Consider the following 23193-nt stretch of genomic DNA (forward strand, 5'->3'; position numbering starts at 1 on the left):
CCACAGACCCCGACACGATTCGTTACGTCATGAGAGCAAACCTTGTCTAGGATTGCAGGCAGAGTGACCCCTAGGTCAATCCTTGATCAACTTTATTTGTTGCCCTGTATGTCAAAACGCCCTTGCCGCATGCTCATAAGAGATGCGGTTTGCAGCTGCGGATTATGGGCGAGATCGTCGTGGCGGATGCAATCACTGAGCGAAGCCGGCGTGTCAGTCGGTGCGACATCAGATGCACGTGACCTGTCTGTCCTGTGACACACACACCTCCTTCCGTGCACGGCGCGTCAGGCCGACACCGCTCCTGCGTGCCGCGGAGACTCTCCTCGCCGTAACCCTGCTGAGAAAGTTCCGTCTGCTGTTTGACTCGCAGATTTACTGCCGCCGAGTAAAACCCTCCGGGTGTTGGAGCTCATTAACTGCCGTATTCTTCAGCTCAAAGGACTCGTTCGGCCTTCAGCGGTTATTGCACGGTGGGATCCACCGATGCCGCAGCCAGGCAGAGTGGGGATGATCCTCCTCTTCACGCGCGGATCCAGCTCATTACCGGGATTGTCGACGGCCGATTCAGATCGATTAGGAGATGCTCATTAGAGTGGGATAACAAAGCGTGGGGTGTGCTAGATTCCCCGAAGGTTGCTGAGGCTGTAGAACCATGGCTTGGACCTACTACCAGATCTGGGCCAAAGTCTGCTTGGACCTACTTCTGCTTGCCGTTGTTGTGCGCCAGTTGCACGGGACTCCAATTTCACCTGGCACCAGCGAGACAAGGTAGGACTGACAGCGCCTACCCCCATGCGTTGCATCCGTCACTTTTAGAAAACTACAGGTTCCGTACGTGTCTATTGTCTAATTTGCTTTGTTTGACGAAAAGTTATCAATTTCCACACAAAACACATAATTGATTGCTTGCATTAATTTCTACTTCTTATAGAATTAAAAAAGTGGCGTAAATTAAATCAAAGAACAACGTCTGATTGTCAAGCTTTAGACCTTTTGTCAGGATGCAAATAACGTTGATGTACACTGATATTTGCCTTAATGGTGATAGTGGCGTGTAGTTATCTGGACCTACAGGAGAGTGGCATGAAGTTATCTTGACTTTCCGTTCCCGGCTGAACAGAACGCAGCGCAATGTTGGAACGGAATGCTTTTGGTGTCATTAATCCACTTTTTTGGCAAGTGTGGACGGTTCTGTGATAGAACCTTCTACGCTTGGTGAGAATGTGGTTTGATATATCACCATCATCATTTGCTGGGTTCTGCATATGCTGACAAAGTGGTTTGATATATCGTCATCATCATTTGCTGGGTTCTGCATCTGCAGTCGCGGTTTGACACATAATCGCGTCTACTTATATCGAGGTCGGTTTCACCCGAGTAGAATTGAATAAGCTGGAGCAGGTGTTATTCTTCACGTATTTGAGGACCTGGGGTAGGGCGTTCGTCTTGCACAGTGATTCATGGAGATGCCGAGAGCTGTTTTGCTACAATTCTCCATCATTGCTTCTCCGCTGGGACGCGCGCTGTGCCCTTGAGCATGTGTGATGAAATTGTTGTCGTCTGTCTCCCAAAACAACCTTGACGATGCGTAGCCGCTGGTAGACATGCCTACAGCTTCTGCGGCTTCCCTACATCACGAATAACGCATGTATGTGTTATTCATGATGGAGGGAAATGATTCAAATAACACTGTGTTCAAAAATTCGTATTTTCCGAGAACCATAGTAGAATGGAGCTCTTTGTCATCAAGTGCTGTAGGAGCATCCTCACTAAATAGCTTTAAAGAACGGTTGCGGTCAGATATGCGAAGACTAGGTGTAACAGACCGTTCGGTGTAATATAACCAGCTGCTACCGCGCTGCGTACATGCGAAGCTGGTGTGTTACGCCGAATGGCGGCTATATAGATACAGATCCAGATACATGTAGACGTGAGAATGACATGTGACTGATGTGCCGCAAAAATGGGGACATTCGCTGCGAGTAATGGTCTAATCCTTTAAAGAAAGACATGCAGGACAGTTATAAATGTTCTCTCACTAATCCGTTAGATAGGAAAATAAACTGTGCAATCCTCCCGACAAAGATTTTTGTCACAGTTCAGATGAGTATGACCTCAGGCGTAAATTATTCATGCACCAATTACAGCACAACAGCTACTGCGGCTACCCTGGGACATGAGTGGATTATTAGAATTCGCATTGGAAAAACAACAACACATCAATGTATCAACGTCGGCACCTCTCGCCCAAGAGGGGTAATAAATTGAGCTTTCAAGGCATTAAAAAAAAAAAGAATGAAGTCCACATGATCACCAGCAATTACATTGAATATATCACCCAAAAGAGACGAAATTTGTAAGAAATGACAAACCGTTTGTTGGTAAAACAATAAGAGATACTATAATGAAACGATTATTAAAAGATAAAGTGATTGATGCATATACCATAAACATTACTTTAAGTACAACTGTATTTATTTTGCCTTGCAGCATTACGTACACCAATATGATCAACTCCTTGCTGGAGGGATACGACGCTCGTCTGAGGCCTCACTATGCAGGTAGGGACTTTGGGTTGCTTTGGGCTTATCGCGTCATACTGAGCAAAAAAAGTCTTTGGACTGGTTTTACCAGACATTAACTCCCCAGAACTGTTATCATGACGAAAGGTTGAAAATGCAAACGTTCCAACAGCATTGTAGTACCGCAGCTTTTATATTGTGATGCGGTTGTTAAGACAGAGTATGCTTCTCCGGAAGTCAAAAAAACTTTTTACGCAATCATCCATGGTGAAAGCCATGTTTCATGATGCCTACGCAATCACCCATGGTGAAAGCCATGTTTTATGATGCGTTGCAGCACTATGGTATATATCAATTTCATACCGTGTGTGAGCTGTGCCATGGCGGACACACTGTGCATCATATGATCTCATACATGTCACATGGGAAGGACATGCTTTGGCACATATGTACATTGAAGTTGATGAAGGTTAGACATTCGTAACACTCCTGAAATTGCAATTGTCACCCTGACGATCCTCCCAGTAAAACTCATGTCCCTGACTAGCATGAGTATGACATCTCTCGATCTTTTATGAACACAAAATTTCTCTGCTGTGGCTCATTGGACAATTGATTTGTCTCCAAATATGTGACCTATTGTTTTCTTGAGTCATCAAATCTGTCGATTTTTCATTAGAATATATCTGCTGGAGACGTCCTCTTGGGACCGAAGTCAAAAGGTCGGGTCCACATTGGAGAAAACATACAAATTAATCCTGGGACGAGATCTTTCAGAGAAGTATCGAGTGACAAAGACGCGGGTGTTTATCATATCTTAGAATGGACATAGTATATCAGCATAGAATACGTCTTTATCAGATAATCGCTTGAACGCCACAAAGAACTACCCTGCAACGATAAGGAAGTTCTATGAACGACAATACCTGAATAACTTTCCTTTGTTAAGCTGATAAATACTTTAATAATCAATGGCGTAAACCAATGCTAGAAAAATTGTTGAAATCGCTTTGCAATGTTGAAGGTTATATCATGCAATGACCTAGCACACCACGTAACTTCAATAGGAATAAGACTGTCGATTTAAACGGCGAAAGCAAGAGGTAAAACAATTAAATGATCAAAATACGCCAATATGGATCTTCTTAGAGGCTCTTTCTATGTCGCTCTGACAACACTCGAACCCTTGACAAATGTTGTGCAAAAACTAAATCACACAATCTATAATATACCATGGGAATGAGAGTCCACTCTTCCGTGATTGAAAATCGGAACGATTCAATTAATTACGTCCTGTGAGAACGTGATAACGATGGTGGGTATGCGATAAGCCGAGTCCCCGAATGGCCGCCGTGTCCTGGAGTGTATGCACTCGTCAGGTCGGCACCTTTGAATGTTATCTGCCTCGATTTGCCAGCGTTTCACGATTGCCGCCACGTTCATCGCGGAGGTCACCTTCCTACTAGGCGTATACTGTGCAGAGCAATGTAAAATGCTGGTGTCAAATGGGGCGGCTTTGATAATATCAGTAGCATGTTGGCGTAATGACTGCAGCGTGCAATCTAATCAAAAGCGACCAGCAACAAGAATAATAACTGGCCGTCTATCAATCAACGCTTCTGTAAATAAGCTATTATGCATTCATATCTGATGCCAGGTATTTTTGTAGGTGTTAAAGAATGTCTATGTGGATTTTTTTGTTTCTGTAAATAAGTTATCAGGCATTCATAACTGATGCCAGGTATTTCTGTAAGTGTTGTAGAATGTCTATGTGAAATTTGCGTTTCTGTAGATAAGCTAGTATGCATTCATATATGATGCCAGCAATTTTTGGAAGTGTTGTAGAATGTCTATGTGAAATTTGCGTCTCTGTAAATAAGCTATTAGGCATTCATATCTGATGTCAGGTATTTTTGTGTGGTTCGTCCGTCGGCTGTGTTGCATGTGTATTTTTTGTATTTGGTATTTTTGTAAGTGTTGTAGAATGTCTATGACTATGTGAATGTTATGTAGTATGAAGTATGGTGTGCCATGAATATCACCATCGTGACAGGGTAAGGTCGCATTTGAGTAGGAACTTGAATGACTCTAGATGTTCTCTTGCAAGCTAAATAAGTATTGGCCCGACAAGTCCTATGTCCAAGTCTGGCAGAAGTATGTATCTTTTATAATGTATCTTCGAATTACAAAATAAATCCGAAAACAGCCTCAGATAATGATGATATCGTCCTCTGTCTATATTTTTCAACCTACTACCATAAGCGGCTTCAGCCGAACGACGATGTGTCTGGATCTAGCTGCGATCGTCTGTAGAGATTTATGACGTGCATCTTTGTCGCAAGTGTCAGTCTCTGCCTCTGGATAATGTCATGTATGCATTATTTGAGAGTCGCCATCGGGAGTGCAGGTGCCACCATAAGCACATGGGATTAATGGATGAGACATACCCGGGGGTGTGTTGTATGAAACATTTAAATTAACCTCAGGCAATTACCTTTGTGACCTCAGTTGCAATGAGGCTTACGGTGCACTGGGTAAATGGCAAATGCTGAATGCAATGAAAAAATGTCTATACGCACTACGTTTCTGATGTATATTGTTCAAAATTACTGTGCAAAATATTAATGAAAATGTTGAAACGATTACTCTGGCTGTGTGTCCTGAAAACCCAAACCAACGAAATAGTCAAACAAAAGATTCAGAACATACACATACACTGTCAGGTATTTGCACGGCAGGGTTCGTTTGAGTATAATGAAATATCATTCCACACTACATAAGTATAGCTTCTCAATGCCATGTTCAATGAGGTCAAAAGCACGAAACCCACAATTTTCTAAGGATTCTGATCTTAAAGATAAGTCTAAATTTGATTGTTACATCATATTGTCTGCCTCATTTAAAGTGTGTAAATCACATTTGCATGCTGTACAATTAATCAAATGGCTTATTGTTGCAAAGCTTATTACATGGGGCAGTTTTAATATTGTTGTCAGTTAGTTAGGACACGTATAGCTCATCTTTAAATGGATGTGTATATATTCTCCTAGCCTTCACCATTTGAATAATTTAGAAAAATCCATCTTTCTACTAAAAAAAAAACAACCCTCTTATAGTTCTAAACGTGGGTCACTTCATTGTCCACTGCCTTTAAAAAAGAAGTCAAACCCAACCATAGTCACCTATAGTCAACGTAGAACGTTCATGGTAGACTAGATAACTATTTCGATTTCCATGTATCTCCATGTACTTGTTTGTCTGCAATTAGCCTTTGAGCATGAACTTGCAATAAAGTTATTCTTATATTTTATTTCCTTCCACGGGCCTGAGGTTAAAACCCCCAGTGGCTAATCAAAAGAACTTAATGAAATGCCTCAAGCGGTGTCTTAAGTAATGAGTGTCTCAAACAGAGCCTTGCAGTGTGATGTCAGACTCTCCGTCTGTGGTGTCGTCGGCCCGTAATTTAGCCAAAACATCGCTACTTGTTATGTAATAAACCTCCATCATGAGCTAGATCAACCGATTCGTACTGATGAATCTGGAGATAGGAGATCCACCCCAAGTTCCACAAAAATGTGGACTGCTCATCATGCCAAGCAGATTTTATGAAAGGTTTATTTTTTACTAAAAACAAGTACATGGTAGCCACGGGGCTTGCGTACGTATCGTACAAGTAGTACTTAAAACCAAGCTATTTACAACTAACGCAAGTAGCAAATTACCATCTGTATGCTCTTATTATCATAACCATACTGTAACTCTAAAACACTATTAAAAACGCTTAATTAAGACAACTGGTTATCAAAACAGATTGCGCTGCTGAAAATAGATGGAAAAAAACAGTTTTCGATAAACATGCTGCTAGATAGCATTATTATTCTGAGCATCATTATTCAGCGATTAATCACCTTCAGTAGATAGTTATGCATAGTAATTGCTGATTTAATGGTGTAAGGAGAGCAGTAAAGTAACTTTACAGGTCCCTGAAGTAAGCATTATCTAAGTTAAGCAATGTATCGTCGTAAAGGGTCTACGGAATGTTATTGCCACAAATGGATGATTAATCATAAGGCCCTAATCGCTTTTAGCGAAAAGAGGAATTACGGCTGCTGATCAAATGCCCAATAATAGTTAAGTTTCGCTTCGTCACCTTCATGAATATATAGAAACATATAAGTCAACCCCCAGATGTACGTACGTTGGAATATCTGATGCATCTATAGACTGGGCATTTTGCTAACCTCCCTTACGTTATCGTGTATCCCAGCGTCCCCTTACAATTAACCTTCGGGCATGACTTTGCAGATAAAGGTTCTATAAAAAGTCCAAAAACAAGGCCAATGCTCACAGACAAGTACTTCGGTTGGAACTGAATGCCTGTCAGTCGTCCCAAGAAAAAATAATGTTTGAACCTGCGGACCCCCCGGTGTTAGTCTCTTCCAGACCTTCGACATTGGTGTAATGGAAAAAAAAAACAATTGTAGAAATCGACAGAAAAAGAGATACTTGGTGAGTAGAAGAACATATCTTGCATTGAAGAACGATTCCGTCTTTGACTATACGGCCCATTGATTCCTCTCGTAGAAAAATACTCCTATTACTACTACGTTGCGGCTACCCGGAATAGACTTTCCAGAAAGTGGAGGAACAGAGGAGACGCAAACAGAAAGAACTACCACACACACGAACACTCACACAGTCTCCAGCATTCTTACAACCCACGGACCTCGGATCAGCCTAGCTGAGCAAGAGGAACAATCAGATCACGGGGAGGGATTCCGCGTCTCATTTCATGTACTCAAAGTGGATACAGATTGACTCTCCCTGATGGATCAGCCAATCCTGAGATCAGCCTTTAATTTCCGGTCCTCGGAACGGCCCATCAAGTTAACCCCACACGCTAGTTGTAAAATCCAGCCAGTAATTGTTGGAACGAGCACGAGCGTGATTACAATTATAGCCCCCCCTTTCACTGGACCCGCGGCACGCTGGCGGCGTCACTGCGGTCGATCGAATTGACAAAGCAGTCAACAAATTTCATCGACAAAAAACGAATCTTTTTAAGCTTTGTTCGCTTTGTTGTCTTCTTGCTCATATATACTTTTTCGATTTGAATGATATTTCCATTACAAAGTCAAGGGTAACACAAATCCAGTTCAGGAGGCAGCGACGCCTCCTGCGTGCCGCGGGTCCAGTTAGAGGGGGGGCTTATGTTTCAGCAACACGGCTAATTGCCTACATCCTTTTTTCACAGCTAGCTTCTGAAGTCCTATAATGATTTTGTTTCATTTAACAATATGATGTACACTAAATCCCATGCAGAGAGTTGTGATTTAAATGTTCTTGGGACCAATTACATATGTTGTATTTCACTATTTTCACTATGTCATACAGGTCCAATGCGATACAGATTACACTTGGTGCTGTATTGACAGCTCTTTCATCTGATGGCATTGGTTAGAAGATATCGGAAAAGACGTTGTTGATTTAATAGTAAGCTAAACATTCACCTATCAACTCAAACAGAGATTCAATAATAATCGCATGCTGTCAAGTTATTATTTTCTGCTGTTTGAATCACGGTTAAAACAGGGTATAGTATTTCCTTCCACCACCTCTTACTTCCCCAACCGAAGTCAGGTACCTATTTCTTACACCTGGTTGGAATACGGAAATTCGTTTGGGCACACCCATCGGTGGCATATCAGGGGTTTCGAACCCAGGACCTTTGGATTTGGGGCCAAACACATCACTATTACGTCCACACGACACCGACAGTAAAAAAACAAAATAACACCTTCCTCTTGATAGCCTAAACCCATTAAATCCATTGCTAAAACTAAAAGCTTGCACTAGCTACTTCTGTCAAATCAAAGTCTCCCGGAGCAAGCTTGTGGTTTCCAGTAATGTCCTTTCAATACTCAGTAGGTAATTGTCTGCCATTACCCAGGCAAACTTGTTCCACTAAGTGCAACATTCGTGATTTCCCATGTGGTGATTCCGTCAATCGAGGTTAAAAGCAAAAAGAGTGATGGAAAGACAGCACAAGTCGTTGCCTACTTGAAAAATGTCTACACTGTATTACCACTGCTGATGAATAGAATAAGGTACGCACGGACTGTCAGACCTTCGCTTTATATCTTGACGATCGCCGTATTCAGTGACGCGCGTCAAGGTGCTACGATTTCAAAACATTGTTAATCTTTTCGATATCTTGGAGTGGTCCATTTGTCTAATAAAAGGAAGAACTGCGATTGATTCAACCTGTAAGTTCGTGACTTGGTAACTTTGATGTCCTAAGGGAATCTTAAATCACCGGGCCCTGCGTGGTGCATTTGTTATCATTAAGTATTTACGGTTAAAGTGCAACGTTAATGGCAAAATCTGCTCCTAATAAGGGGGTTAGGGAGCAATTAAGTTTATGTATCAGCCGAATGGAAATCATAAAATAATGTTGGCCGTAGGGTCGACAGTTAAACAACCTTGTAGACATTATTAGGTAAATTAACAACTAGAAAATAATAATACGTCGGATACCTCCAAAAAATAGTTGTCAAGTGTTGTGGGCATTAACCTCAGGGGGCCGGTAACAGTCAAGGCAAACGCTGCCTTTCATTTTGATAAAGAACCTCCAAACATCCCTGCATCTTGGTAATAGATTAGCAACAGGTTTTGTCGTGGGCAGAACTGACCTATTTAATGGTAGGCTGGCATCTCTATCCTAATCCTACCATGCAGCTAGCTGCGGGGGTTTCCTGTTTGTTTATGCCATCATTTTACCAAAGATGAGGTTACCTATCCATTAACAACCAGTTAACCTTGACGAAAGTACTAGGTTACAATATAAATCCATTTTCCTATCATTTAGTCACCTCTTACTAAAACGTCTAAAAATCATGAAAATCCATCGACGCAGTGGAAAGCTATTGTGCTTTCACCCTTTGCTCTACAGGGCGTTCATCTTGTGGCTTCAGGCAGTTGCGAAATAGCTCACTGGCTGTTTTATCACGCAGTGAAAACATTATTGGCTGGAAAATCCATTATCTTAGTTCACTCAGGGGAAACTTTTTGATACCCCACAAACCTAGAGGAACGTCTGTTGCTGTTCAGTTATTGTGGCCAAGTAAGTTAATGACATTCAAGCGTCATAAACACAATATTACATATCCAATAACACAACTCAAAGTACATTCATTGTTCTCGACATATTCCCCATGATACTAACAAAAGTCGAACTATGCAAACATAGTGACGTTGGGACAAAAGTAGCTGCATGACTTAGATTTTTCAAAACACTGGCCAAAAATCTGTATGTATGCCAAGGGGTACGTTTCAGTCAGTACCTGCTCCTAATACAATAGTGTGTTTGTACTCACGTGGCCATAGCGCAAGGATTGCTCACCATGTCTTATATCTTAACCTTGAAATTAATCTGCAAATTTGAAACACTTCGAGGTTCAGTCGCTGAACACAGCAGCTATGAAAAATGTCAAAACTTAATGTTGCCCATTTTAAGTCAAAGTCAAAGCCTTTATTTTTCTTTGAAATATTTGTTCGGCCACATGGCCGCTTTTCAACAAGGTCGTGTTTTCTATCTAATGTTTAAAAAGCCGTAGTTATGAAGATATCTGTTCTTTGCATTATGACTCCAAGTACACTAGATTTTATATGAATAATATGAATAGTATGGACGGCAATATGCAGTATTTATGGCACGTACGACTTTAAAAGGGTTGTTAGATTGTTTATCAAAGGTTACAGCGGGTTCATAATGGGCGTGTTGGGACGACTGAGTAGGATTAACGGGGAAAAAACAAAATTTATTGGAAGTCTTCTCGACTCATATATCGCCATCGCCCATGGATGAATTTATTGCCGCGGTGAGTTTTGTGAGCTTTTAATCTTCCTCGTCGGAGTTCTCTCACGAATCGTCTGATGATTACAAATGGGCGAGCATAACCGGGTAATATGTGAAGCACGTAGAACAACAACGTATTTCTCCTAATAATGATCTACTGGGATTATTAAAATACGACGGCACATGATTTATTTATTAGCTAGGTCATACGCCTCTAAGAAAGTATCTATTACATGAATTCACATCATAGATTATCGCCATAACAAATTCGTCCATAGGATCTGGCGTATTTGGCCCTAAGCAATTTGACATTACTGAAGGATATATTTGTTTTAGGACGGATAGACATCAGACCATGTGATAGCATTCAACTGCACATGCACACGACTAGAGTCAATAGTAATCATTGCTAATTCATGTTCATTGTAAATTTTGCTTCACAGTTTTAGTTGTCGACAAAATTGCAATGGAATGGTATTTTTGCATGGAAAGGAACATGAATTGTCATCGACATCAAGCATTCATCAGCAATTATATATAATACATCGCCGTGTACAATACACATATAACAAGACCACAGCACGTCCAGGCCCAAAGATACAAAAACGGAAGTTCTGCTGCAGTACCAAGGTCACATACAAGGGAGCCCACAATCGACCTTGCATTTCGGCTGGACAACACCCGCCCACATAATAAATCTCATTGTAATTCATCAAGGGGTTCTTGAGTTATGCTGCCTGCAGTCGTGCGGAAACATAAACACACACGCACACACACACAGACAGACAGACATACACACACCAAAAACTATATCTCCATTTTTCATGGAGATAATAACAACACAAACACATTCTTTATGGAATTACTTTGTTTAAAATTATGCGGGAGGTGTGCAAAATAAGAAGGGCTATAAAGTAAGGATGTATCACAGAAATGGGGCTAATGAAAAATTGATACGATTTTTGAATGCTACGTAATTTTGCTATATACTCGTTTGCTGGTCCTATTTTTCATCATATATGAAAGGACTTGACACTACACATATATCTACATAACAATCTCCCTTCTGGTTTACACCTTAACCTTCGTAAACAAAGTTTCCACCCCTTACCCCCGGACGAATAGCATTTAGTTACTGTACTAAAACAACAGTAGCTAATTGAACTATTAGCATAAATCTTGTTTGAATTAATCTTCTTTTGAAGACTTTGTTAAGACATACTGAATTGTTTTGACCTCATTAACATATACCTCAGAGTTTTGGTATAAAATCTTGTTTTCCAGTCCTATCGTTAGTCACTGACGAAAGACAGCGGATGCTGCCTGAAACGTCATACTGTTTCAAAATCTTATCTAGTTGCTTGAGTAACTATTTTTGGCGTAAAGTTTTCTCTAGTTATGTAAGGCTGGTGATTCTGAGAACAGCGTCACGACGGTGAGCCTTCATTGCTCCAAGGCAAGACTTTCCCATTGTGCTTGACTGACAGTCAAATTATTACACCGCGATCTCAGCTGCGGCTGCCGCAAGGATGATCCGTCACTCCGCTGCGTGTAGAATGTATATCGTACGCCGTGATCCCGATTTAATTTTGATTATCAAAGCAGCCCACACTAACGACATAATGGCACGTTAAATGACGCAGATAGCAGCGAACAGCACGTGAACTTAATGGCATTAGTGTAAACAAGGCACAGCGGGACGTGGGGATATTTCATCGTCAAGCAGGCTTCTGGTCCACCAAGATAAGTGTGAAAAAAAGGTATCATTGTGGGATGAATCAGATTTAATGCGACCGTAGATTAAAACCTAGGTCGAAATGCACTTATTTGACAGTAAGCAGCCTCCGACAATCAAGGAAATTCATCATGATTTAAAACAAGTTCAATCACATGATTCAAGTTGTAGATGGAAAATGTTAATCATGCATGGGTTGGCGTTGGTGCCAGAAGCAATTGTCTTCAGCGATGAACTGTAAGTTTTGCATTAAGTTCGAAACTTGACAATCTGTCTAACCTATATTTACTTTGGACCAGATACAGACATTTTTTTGCTGAACGGCTGCATTTACCCAGGTGGCTAAAATCCAGTTCTATGGTCTGTGTTGCACCGTAGGGCAGCCCGTACTAACATAGATCTATGTGGCGGGACTAGGACCCAGACTAGATCGGATTAAATGATAGAGAAGTTGCCTCCAGGTAGATTGATTTTCAATTGTATGCAGTTTGTTATACTTGACAGGGTATTTGTCAAAGTAACGTGTTTTGTTTTTTGCGAAGTCTAGTGATCTGCGCTGTTTTTCACTCCACTGCAAATCTGATTAAGCATGTCCAATGTTTTGCGAATATAATGAACTTGTATTAATTGAATAAATGCATTTATCAGACTGAGTCCACCATTGCATGATAGTTCAAATTCAGAAAGATCTGTTGATGCAGACAATCATCAACACGATACCTGTGATTTCGATGTGCTGTCATTACTCTATTATCTTAGGATAATAATTGCAAATTCATCACCGTAGGCTAATTGCATGCTTACAACAATGTCGAAGTACAAATGTAAAGTAAAACATAAGGCATACATGTGATACACGATCATACTATATTGCTAGTCTACAATAAGTTTCTATATCAACGGTACTAATGTGGGGTTTGATTTCTTATTTGAAAGCAGTGGGAAATAAAAAATCCCACACTTTCAATGATGAGTGGGTTGGAAAACTTCAAAAGGAGTATGGCTTTCTGTGTATTTCTTAATCTAGAAAAGTTTTTTAGAGGTTTTGGATACTTTCGTAAATAATCTGTTTCTTTCGGCTTAAAATTTGGTATATTCGCATATAAAATTTAATTCAATCGAGTAAAGCTGGGCGGCAACAGACCCTTGTACACATCTGTTAAATCCATACTCCGTGTCAACTGGCAAATCACCAAGTTCTTTTTATCTTTTTATTTCATTAGAATTGCAACAGTCCAATTCACGTGGGGCACAGGTAGCTATTGCAGGTTTCGTGACACACATATATATATAATATATCCGTTTTTACACTTTGGTGGAGTGAGGAAAGTCGTGTAAAGTGCCTTTTCTCAAGGGTACAACATCGGTGGCGCCGGGACTGCTGGGTTCTGGGCTGAAAACCCTGTCGTTCCGTAGCCTCCGTTACAGACTCCTTCCGGCTGTTTTATTTTTCAAGTTATAGTTTTATTATTATATATTTTTTTCTTGTTGTTGGCAACAAGAAAAAAAAATGTCAGAGTAAAGCTGTAACTTGAAAAAGAAAACAGCCGGAAGGAGTCTGCAATGGAGGCTAGTCGGTACTCCACACGACCCCACAACCAGCTAGCCATAGTGCGAAAGTAGAAGCAGTCAGTATTGCCTTGAGGAATGCCGGCTAGATATAAACTTTCTGATTCTGTTCAAAGAACTTTGATATCATCATAATTCGTTATAAATGCTTTGATGCGGAAATTAATGTTTCCAATTTTATCTCGAGGCCTATGGCACACATGGAAGCGCCCCCGGGAGTATAAGAGATCTGCAAGAGTTAGATAACAATAGAAGGTGGCTGCCAACGCCCGTGAGATATATTGGGTTGGAAACTATCCGACAGGGACGCAATAAAGATACCGGGATCGATCTAATCCCCAAAGGATCCTATCTTCATGAGCTTCAATTCTTCACTTTCAAAGATGGTTTACTATAAGTATTGCAGGGCGTGACATTGCAACCTCAGCGTTTTATCATTTTCCTTCTAACAAAACTATAATATTTTCATGTTGTTAATACTTTTATTGATTATACAGGTACGTTGTCTTGACTTATTGTACAGATCGTCTTTTACGTTGATTTTTTAATGTATGTTTTAAAACTGTGTTCTTACTAGAAGATTGATGGACTTTTCCCCTTTTTTATTTGCTTTAAAATTTTAAGAGCATTTTGCTTTTTGCTTCATACTTAATAGATGGATGCGAAAAGAATGAACAGACAAAAAAGGAAAGATATCTTCGAAATTGGTAAGGAAAGATATCTTCGAAACTGGTAAGGAATTCAACGTATGGCTTACGGGCGAGTGAAGAAGATAAAAACAATGCACAGTTCTTTGAAGGGTTTTCTAGATCGGCGCCTGTGGGAAAGACATCCCCGCAAAGTTTAATGAATTAAGAGAACATTGCACGAGCTCCAAAGACTGAAAGTCCTTGAAACCGTCCTCATTGGGCGCTATTCAAACAGACAATCAGAGACAGACAGAAGATTTGATTTTTACCAGCAGACACAATGGCCTCCCGTCAGTGCCATCAGTCAGCGTTACCCTGAGCGTCCTGCCCTTTATGGGATAACTATAGAGAAATTGGGCATTCGTCAACGCATTTACTGCATGGTGGTTGCAACAATAACCCTGAATCACTTTATGGCCCGCATTTATCACAATAACAGAGCTAAAACGACCCGCAATCTACGGGAGGTTGCAGCCACTGCGAACGGGTGAAGGATCAATAGATTGGGCCGTCCACACATTGTTGATCGCAGCTGAGATTAAAGGTAACGTGGCGACGTTAACGTAAATATCAGCATTCAAAGGCCTCTGCACCGCCCATCTATTCTTGTCAACCGGAAAGAAAGTCGATAGTATGATTTAGCGGCATCCCTTACGATCAAAAGACTTCGATTTGAATGTCTCGGGGTAGGGGGGTTTCGAGGAAGATGCCCTACACGATAAGCTAGAGGGTAATGCCTGGGTAATAGGAAACGATATCAACAAGGAAATGATATTTTATATTTGCGCCACCGCTATATCCCTTAAGCTACTTACATAGGGGAAATCTACATGACAAGCACAGGCGAGATTACATTCTGATCTAACCACTACGTCAATGCCAAACTCAAATGATTTTTGGGTCCTGGTTTGAGACTAAAGTGATACGCAATTCTTGATTTGTTAACTGTAACATAATCTTAGCCGATTTAACTGTCACTAGTCAACAGCTAAAATGTCATCATCGCTAATATTTGATCACTTATGTCTAAGCCAGTACTGTTTGTTCCAATCGTTAGAATTAAGTGCCGTGACCTACTATATTTTCCCCCAACCGCAGCATTGCAGGGCGTGACATTGCAACCTCAGCATTTTATCATTTTCGTTCAAATAAAACTGTATACGTACTATCTTCATATTGTTAATACTTTTATTGATCGTTGTCTTGACCGATTGTACAGATCGTCGTTTTCGTTATGCATGTCGATTTTTTTAATGTATGTTTAACTGTGTTCTTACTAGAAGATTGATTGACTTCTTCCTGTTTTATTTGATTTTGAGGAACATCTCGCTTTTCGCTTCATACTTAATAGATGAATGCGAAAAGAAAAACAAATCATAATACTGAAGGAAATTTCTTTTTTCCTGCCGCCGTATTAAAGTCATTTACGGTATTTCAGCTTGGTAGCTCTCACGAATGTTCTTACCCTTAAGGAATAATACTATAGTACACACATGAATAGTCGAATGCATACACAAAGTGAGACCCTATTTGTACATAAAAGCAGAATAAGGAGGGTCATTTCCAACATAATGATCTTCAATGGAGGTTTGGTATCTAGAAAGAGTTAAACATTTTTAAAAAAGAGAGAAAAGAGGTCAGATATGAACCGACCTTACCACATTGAAAAGTACCATAGGTCTATGGGAGTTCATGGTTAACAGTCCAATTCCACTAGGGCAAAAATCTCTCTTTAATTCTGTGTCAGGGTACTACATTATAAGCAAGCTTACTACAACATGTACATTAGCCCAGCCCTTGCTATGTTTTCCCAAGGTCATTTATCTAAAATGTAATTGCCAAGTGTCATTGCCTACAGTTCTCCGAAATCCGGGAAGTTACGAGAAGTTCCCGAACATGCCATGACCATTCGGGATTCAAGATCGGTCTCTCTGGTTTAGCAACGACCGTTTAGGATGGCAACGACCCTTCTGAGAGAGATTGCAACGACCCTTCTGAGAGAGATTGCAACGACCCTTCTCAGAGATGGCAACGACCGTTCACGAAACGGAAATTTGCGGCGGCGACCTCGCTGCAGTCGCACGAAAGAATTCCATATGTTCGGATTAAAAAAATGAACTAGTTTGGTCTTAGTTCCAGATGTCAGATAAACGTGTTGTAACCAATGTGTTTCTTTGTTTACCCACAGGGGAAGCACTGCGTGTGGGCGTTACCGTTGATGTGTCCAGTTTCGATCACTTTTCCGACACCAACATGGTAGGTACAATATGTAGCCCAATATGAATATATTTTGAGTTAGTTCACCCTTTTCACTATATGACCTCTGACCTCCGAACGTACCTGCCAATTTTATCTTGTGTTTTTAATGATGACTCAACGATGTCAAATTGAATTGTTAAAATTGACTTCATGATTAATAGTAGCATTGTATAAGTAGTTAATATGTGTAAATTGCAATTGTTTATGTATTTGTCTGTCCCTAACCGTTGACTCTCAAACATCAGCCATGCTGCCTCGAGAGTCAGTGTAGTGTGCTGTGACACTTGACCATAAATAAATATGTAGCCCGGTACCTCCCAGTACCAGTTTTGGATTGGTCGATAGTCCAAAACGTTTTACTTGTTTTGCGTTACTTCTTTAGATAAAAACCTCTTTGTATATAATAAAAACCTAGTGTTTTACCTAGACGATGTTTTAGTGACCGTCTGTCGCCTTCCACAGGGCAATACTGGCAGGTTCTCTTCACACTGCAGATAGGAGGCGCTGCTGCAGTGTAAAGAATGTGGTCCCAAACGTGACTGATCCTATACCCCCCTCCTGATCATGACTGGAGTAGAGTTTCTTATCCGCACAGCCTCCTCAATCCAACGCGTGCATCGGTTTTTCTCTCCGTCTATCACAATGACCAATCCTAGTATATATTTTCCGGCGAAAGGTTACAGAGGCCTAGCCTCTACCAGGCTCCGCGGATCGCTGGGAAAATAGTAGAAATCGGCCAAATAGAGTGAATAGTATGCCAGGGGTACTCCGCTATAAAGGGAAGCTCAATTAGACCCTCTATCCGTAGCTAACTCCCTTGGCACACTATTCACTCTATTAGGCCAATTTCTACTATTTTTCCAGCCATCCCGCGGGGCATGGTAGAGGCTAACAGGGCTAGGTAAAAACACTTCGTGAACGTTGTGTACAAAGAACACTTACTAACTTAATGAAGCTATTCACGGATGTCATCATCATCATCATCATCATCATCATCATCATCATCATCATCATCATCATCATCATCATCATCATCATCATCATCATCATCATCATCATCATCATCATCATCATCATCATCATCATCCATTGGTTTCTGCATCTGCAGTCGTGTAAACGTCCTGAAGCTGCATTCAGTCGTTCTTCATAGGCTTGTGAGCTGTCTTTAAGTTAGCTCTCGCGTTTCGGATGTTCTCACTTTCGTTTTTCATCCAGGAGTACAACCTGACTTTCTACATGCACCAGCACTGGACGGACTACCGGCTGCAGCACACGTCCATCCTGAACCGGAACCTGACGCTACACGGCGCCAACGTCGACGTCATCTGGGTCCCGGACACGTACTTCGTCAACGCGAAGAGAAGTCGGTTTCACACTGTCACTACGGAGAACAGAGTCGTGTACATCAACACAACGGGCGGAGTCATGTACATACTGAGGTACACAGCTTTTATTTCCAGCATCCAAGAGCCTCAAACAAACTCTTACACTAAGGCCATGTTGATCTGATTATAGGATGACACCCTCTTGGAACTTCAAAACTGATGAGAGCGTGCGAATAAAAAAAGGGGTTTAAAAAGAATGCCTTTATTATGAAATCTACGCGGTCAGGAAGGTTGAACAAATGACGAAACAAACAGAGAATGGTATACCAAATATTTGATTTTTAATTTTTGGTCTTTCACGTCCTCTTCTTTGAGTTTGGTATCCTAGACATTAGTATCTGTTTTCCGAAATCTCTTTTTGCAATTTACGGCATGTATTTGCCCATTTTGTAGCTGCTTTGCACGATTTACAGTTTGGTAGAAAACTTTTTTTTTCTTTGGAAATGGGCGAAAATTGAGGCGCGCGCGGATGTCATCCATATTATATAATCACATCAACATGGCCTAAAGGACACACCAAAAATTAGTATGTTATCGAGTGTAGTAGAATGTAGTCGTTCATGCGGACCTGCAGTAGAGCTATTGTGAAAGGCCACCTGGCGAGAGTCAACGGCGTTTCAGAGTGTCTCTTTTATATATTGACTTCTATATATGGACATCTAGGCATCTTGGCTAGAAGATTGCCAAAACGATGATTCTGGCATCTTGCTGTAATTTCACTACAAACTAGTAATATCCGGTACGTCAATCTGCTTATTAGCTCCGGATCGCTAGCCTTACGTCAGCTAATTATATTTCCCTTCCAACAGCCAAGCGACATTCTAACATGCCCTAAATGATGGTGACAATTTATTGATTTAAAAGGCCGATGTTGAGAATAATCCATACTACATTTTGCTTATACATTTTACTTCTTTTATCACGTATAAATCAGCCAAACTGCGAACACAAAATCTCTTCCCCACAAATAATATCAATGCTGATCAAATGTACAGATCTAGCACGAGGTACAAGTTTTCGTCAGAAAGTCAGTGATGTAGTACTGTGATGTGCAGACCTATATGTGAAAACCTATTTGATGATAGGAAAGCCAGTGATCTAGTGTTCTGATGTGCAGACCTAAATGTGAAAACCTATTTGATGATAGGAGGGCCAATGATGCAGTGTTCTGATGTGCAGAGCCGAATGTGAAGATGTATTTAATGTTCGGAGAGCCAGTGATCTAGTGTTCTGATGAGTAGAGCCAAATGTGAAGACGTATTTGATGGTCGAGTATATTCCAGGTGGCTATCTGCAGCGCTAGCGCGCAACATGAACTTAACACGTACCCGATTATTGCATCCATTCCATCGCCTAACAACATTCTGACATGCCTTTGGATGATGGTGCCAATCTATTCAAAGGCCGGTGTTAAGGCCGGTGATAAGTGTTCTGATGCATGTGATGTGTAGAGCCCGCAGTGTGTAATGCTGTATCTAATGTTCGTGTATGTTGCAGAGTGTCTGCAGCGCTAGCCTGTAACATGAACTTCGACACGTACCCGATTATTTCATCCATTCCATCGCCTAACAACATTCTAAAATGTCTTTGGATGATGGTGCCAATCTATTCAAAGGCCGATGTTAAGGCCGGTGATGAGTGTTCTGATGCATGTGATGTGTAGAGCCCGCGGTGTGTAATGCTGTATCTAATGTTCGAGTATCTTGTAGGGTATCTGCTGCGCTAGCCTGTAACATGAACTTCGACACTTACCCGATGGACGTGCAGAAATGCGAGCTTCAGGTCGGCAGCCGTAAGTACCGGTAAATCACACGACTCTGTAGCCTAAGCACAAACATCTAAGTGGTATTTTATCAACATCGAAAAAAAGGTCGAAGCTGACAGACATGCAATTTACGATTGCAACCATTTTGCACCAGTATACATCACAGTAAGCAACGGGAAAATATCCAGTAAGAGTAATAACTCCAGTACTAGAATAGATGAAAATAGATGGAAACACTTACAGTCTAACCTGTCTATAGAGTGGTGACATGTCAAGGTGGCCGCTATAGACAGGGTTCTGATGATGATTGGATCAATTGGAAACATGGATAAGAGTTACACCAGTAAGTGGCCACAATAGACACGTGGTCGTAATGCAGAGGTAATACTGGTACAGCTTTGACTGTGCCATAACCGTTTGCTTGAAATATGTTTCCTTTATACTAATCATGTAGAATCGTCATCTAGTGTATACGAAAGCTTATGATAACCAGTTGTTTGTATCTTCCCAGACGGCTACTCCGCCCAGGACCTGGTGTACTACTGGAAAGACGGACTCAACTCAGTAGAAGGCTTCAGTAACAGCTACTTACCGTACTTCTCCATTCAAAACAGGACTATTACAGAAACATCCGGTGAGATTTGGGTCTAAGTACGGGATGATATGTCTTTATAGATACCCGTTTCCTTAGTATCAAAGTGTACTACAATGTTTTTAAGTAAAGGCATACATTTTAAGAACTACATCTACATCCACAGCCAAATGTATCTCCTTAAAAAATACAACAATATTTGATGTATTCTTTTGTGAGCATTTGATGGATTTCTTCATACTAGTACAATGCACAAGATATTTTAGGATAAACCATTGTAATAACGAAACCATTTGGTCTAGAAAGACAACCACTGAAACAAAACCTCCTCCTATGTTACTCAGAACTTTAAACAATACATTATGTTGCTGCAATAAGTATGATTTTACATTTACAGATACATTGTCTTTGCAGATGAGTACGCATACCTGTACTTCAGTTTCGAGCTGCACCGCAAGGTGGCGTACTTCATGATCCACACGTTCATCCCGCCCATCCTGATCGTGATCCTGTCCTGGGTCTCCTTCTGGGTCGATCACCGCTCTGTCGCTGCAAGGGTGACGCTGGGTCAGTAGTGAAATGTGCCGTATCTTAAACAGACTGCACCGTTTTAAAGTGGGGATGCCCTAGCAAAGTCGACGAATTTTCACGTATTTTGCAATGGAAAATATGAAACAGTGAAAAGTAAAAGGACAATAGCAAGTCCATGACCAACATCGTCATAATCATCTGATAGTTTGATTGATTGACAGATTTCATTCCTTTGCGATGACGCCAAAGAGATAATAGTTAAATCTTTGAAGCCGAAAGTTTCTGCTGTGAAAACTTAAAAAAATATTTTGTTTTCATTGTACTCGGTAGATCGAATCACCACTGCGCTACATCTTTTAGTCAGGTTCAATTTCGTAGCAATGCAATAAACGACCTGTTGTTAAGACATGTATGAAAAATATTATATTCCGTTTTCAGTTGACTCATTGTAGATCAACTAACCACTGCGCTAAATCTTTGAGCCCTAAAATGGATTAATCCGACCATTTCCAGGCATCACGACGGTCCTGTCAATGACCAACATCATCATGAACGACCCGACGACGTCCTTCCTGCCCAAAGTGTCCTACAGCAAGGCCATTGACGTCTACCTTATATGGTGCTTCATGTTCGTGTTCGCCGCCTTCCTGGAATGCGCGGCCGTGACGTATAACTGTTACTACTGGGAGCTGAGGCTGGGGAACCCGGCAGACATAGACGGGAGGCCATCGGAAGTAACGGACCATCAACAGGTAAGTGCTACTTGCTGGATGGTTGCATGGTCACGATTTTACGTCTCCTGTCTCATAGACGACCGTCACATCGTTGCAGAGGGTCAATACAGTTTAAAAGGGCACAAAGAATAGATAAGTATTTCGCAGAAAAATGACATTTGTATTACTTTAAAGTGGTCGTTGCACTTCGTGAAGAGTGAAATGTTACATTACTTTAGCTACTATAAAGTTAAGTATTTATTACGTAGTCCGTGGGCATGACACTTGTCGCCCTTTGCTGACGCAAGAATCAATCCGAGACGAAGATTTTTCTGAGAAAATGTGCTTAGACGGATACTCTGATTTGTTGTTCAGTCGTTCTTCTGATCCCATATCTGGTATCACTGCGACCTTTGCAAATAGAATGGTCTGTATCAAATCACCGCATAGAATCCAGACATAGTTGAATGTACAGGGTAGCTGTTTATGGTCCTTTCTCCGGTTTCAGGAAATGGACGAGGTCAAGCCGAACGGGACCGTCTTAAGAAATAACGGCGCGAAATCGAAATCCGGGAAGACGATATTTCGGCGGAGTCTGCAGAGACTGAGCCAGCGGCGGAAGCCTAAGAAGCAGTACAACGCGGTGAAAGACACGTTCTCCAGGAAGGTTCTGTACGGACACACGGCGCCGATAGACAGATACGCCAGGGTTGCCTTCCCTGTAGCCTTCCTTATACTCAATATTGCCTACTGGAATGTATATCTGCGATAACTGAGAGTTCTATTTTTCAATTACAGAAAAGTGTCCATAAGCAAAATGTATTTCATCAAGTGAGACTTATTTTGTCGTATACTGATATATTATTATCTTTTATCTTTAGGACATTATACAAGAAAGTTGACATGTCTGCATGCAAATGTTTTAGCATATTAGATAAAAATTACAAAACAGTCTAATATATAAAATATACATAAAGACCGTCTCGTTTATGGCACTTGCAGGCCTTTTGACTTCGAAGTGTATGTTACTGATGTACAGTTTAGGCAAAGTACGCTGAACGGTGTATAAAACCTGTTTCTACATAAGAATGACCACATCGCTACAATAGAATGACTTGATGATGTTGCTGACAATGATGAGAAGATCAAAATGCCTTGCAATCAACAGGATGCTGCAATTACACATGAAAAAAACAATGGGGAGTGTAATGTCCGGTATTTGAGGTCTTGACTTTTGACTCCGCCACGGCACCTAGCGAGATATGAACTTTTGACAAGGAACCATCAGTATATTCATGTGCCTATGAATGGCGTTGATCAATAGTGGTCGATTATCTGGCTTCTAATGTATGGGCATGAAGATGCAGTGAGGATCACAACCAACATAGCAAAATAAACCTCAGCTAATTCTTGATCCGAGTGTATGTAACATTTATACATTGGGAAGGAGGCTCTAGACTTTTATAACTTGACTTATGATATCGGAACACAGTAGTTTTTTTTTTTTACATCTTTCCTTTCCTCATTCTGTTTTTCCTATGGAAGTCAACGTTATGTGGTCTTCCATACAGG

The 23193-nt window shown here is 41.0% G+C and overlaps 1 protein-coding gene across 1 annotated transcript; it reads left to right on the plus strand.

Moving 5' to 3' along the window:
• Positions 1-94: 94 nt before the first annotated feature.
• LOC136436000 (gamma-aminobutyric acid receptor subunit beta-like) lies at positions 95-22766 on the plus strand. Its single transcript, XM_066429713.1, has 9 exons — positions 95-771; positions 2494-2564; positions 16565-16632; positions 17851-18074; positions 19730-19812; positions 20297-20419; positions 20792-20944; positions 21422-21660; positions 22130-22766. Exons 1-9 carry the CDS (start codon positions 656-658, stop codon positions 22391-22393), a joined length of 1341 nt encoding a protein of 446 aa, XP_066285810.1. The 5' UTR covers positions 95-655; the 3' UTR covers positions 22394-22766.
• The last annotated feature ends 427 nt before the right edge of the window (positions 22767-23193 follow it).

This window comes from Branchiostoma lanceolatum, chromosome 5, assembly GCF_035083965.1.
Source record: "Branchiostoma lanceolatum isolate klBraLanc5 chromosome 5, klBraLanc5.hap2, whole genome shotgun sequence".
NCBI classification, from domain to species: domain Eukaryota; kingdom Metazoa; phylum Chordata; class Leptocardii; order Amphioxiformes; family Branchiostomatidae; genus Branchiostoma; species Branchiostoma lanceolatum.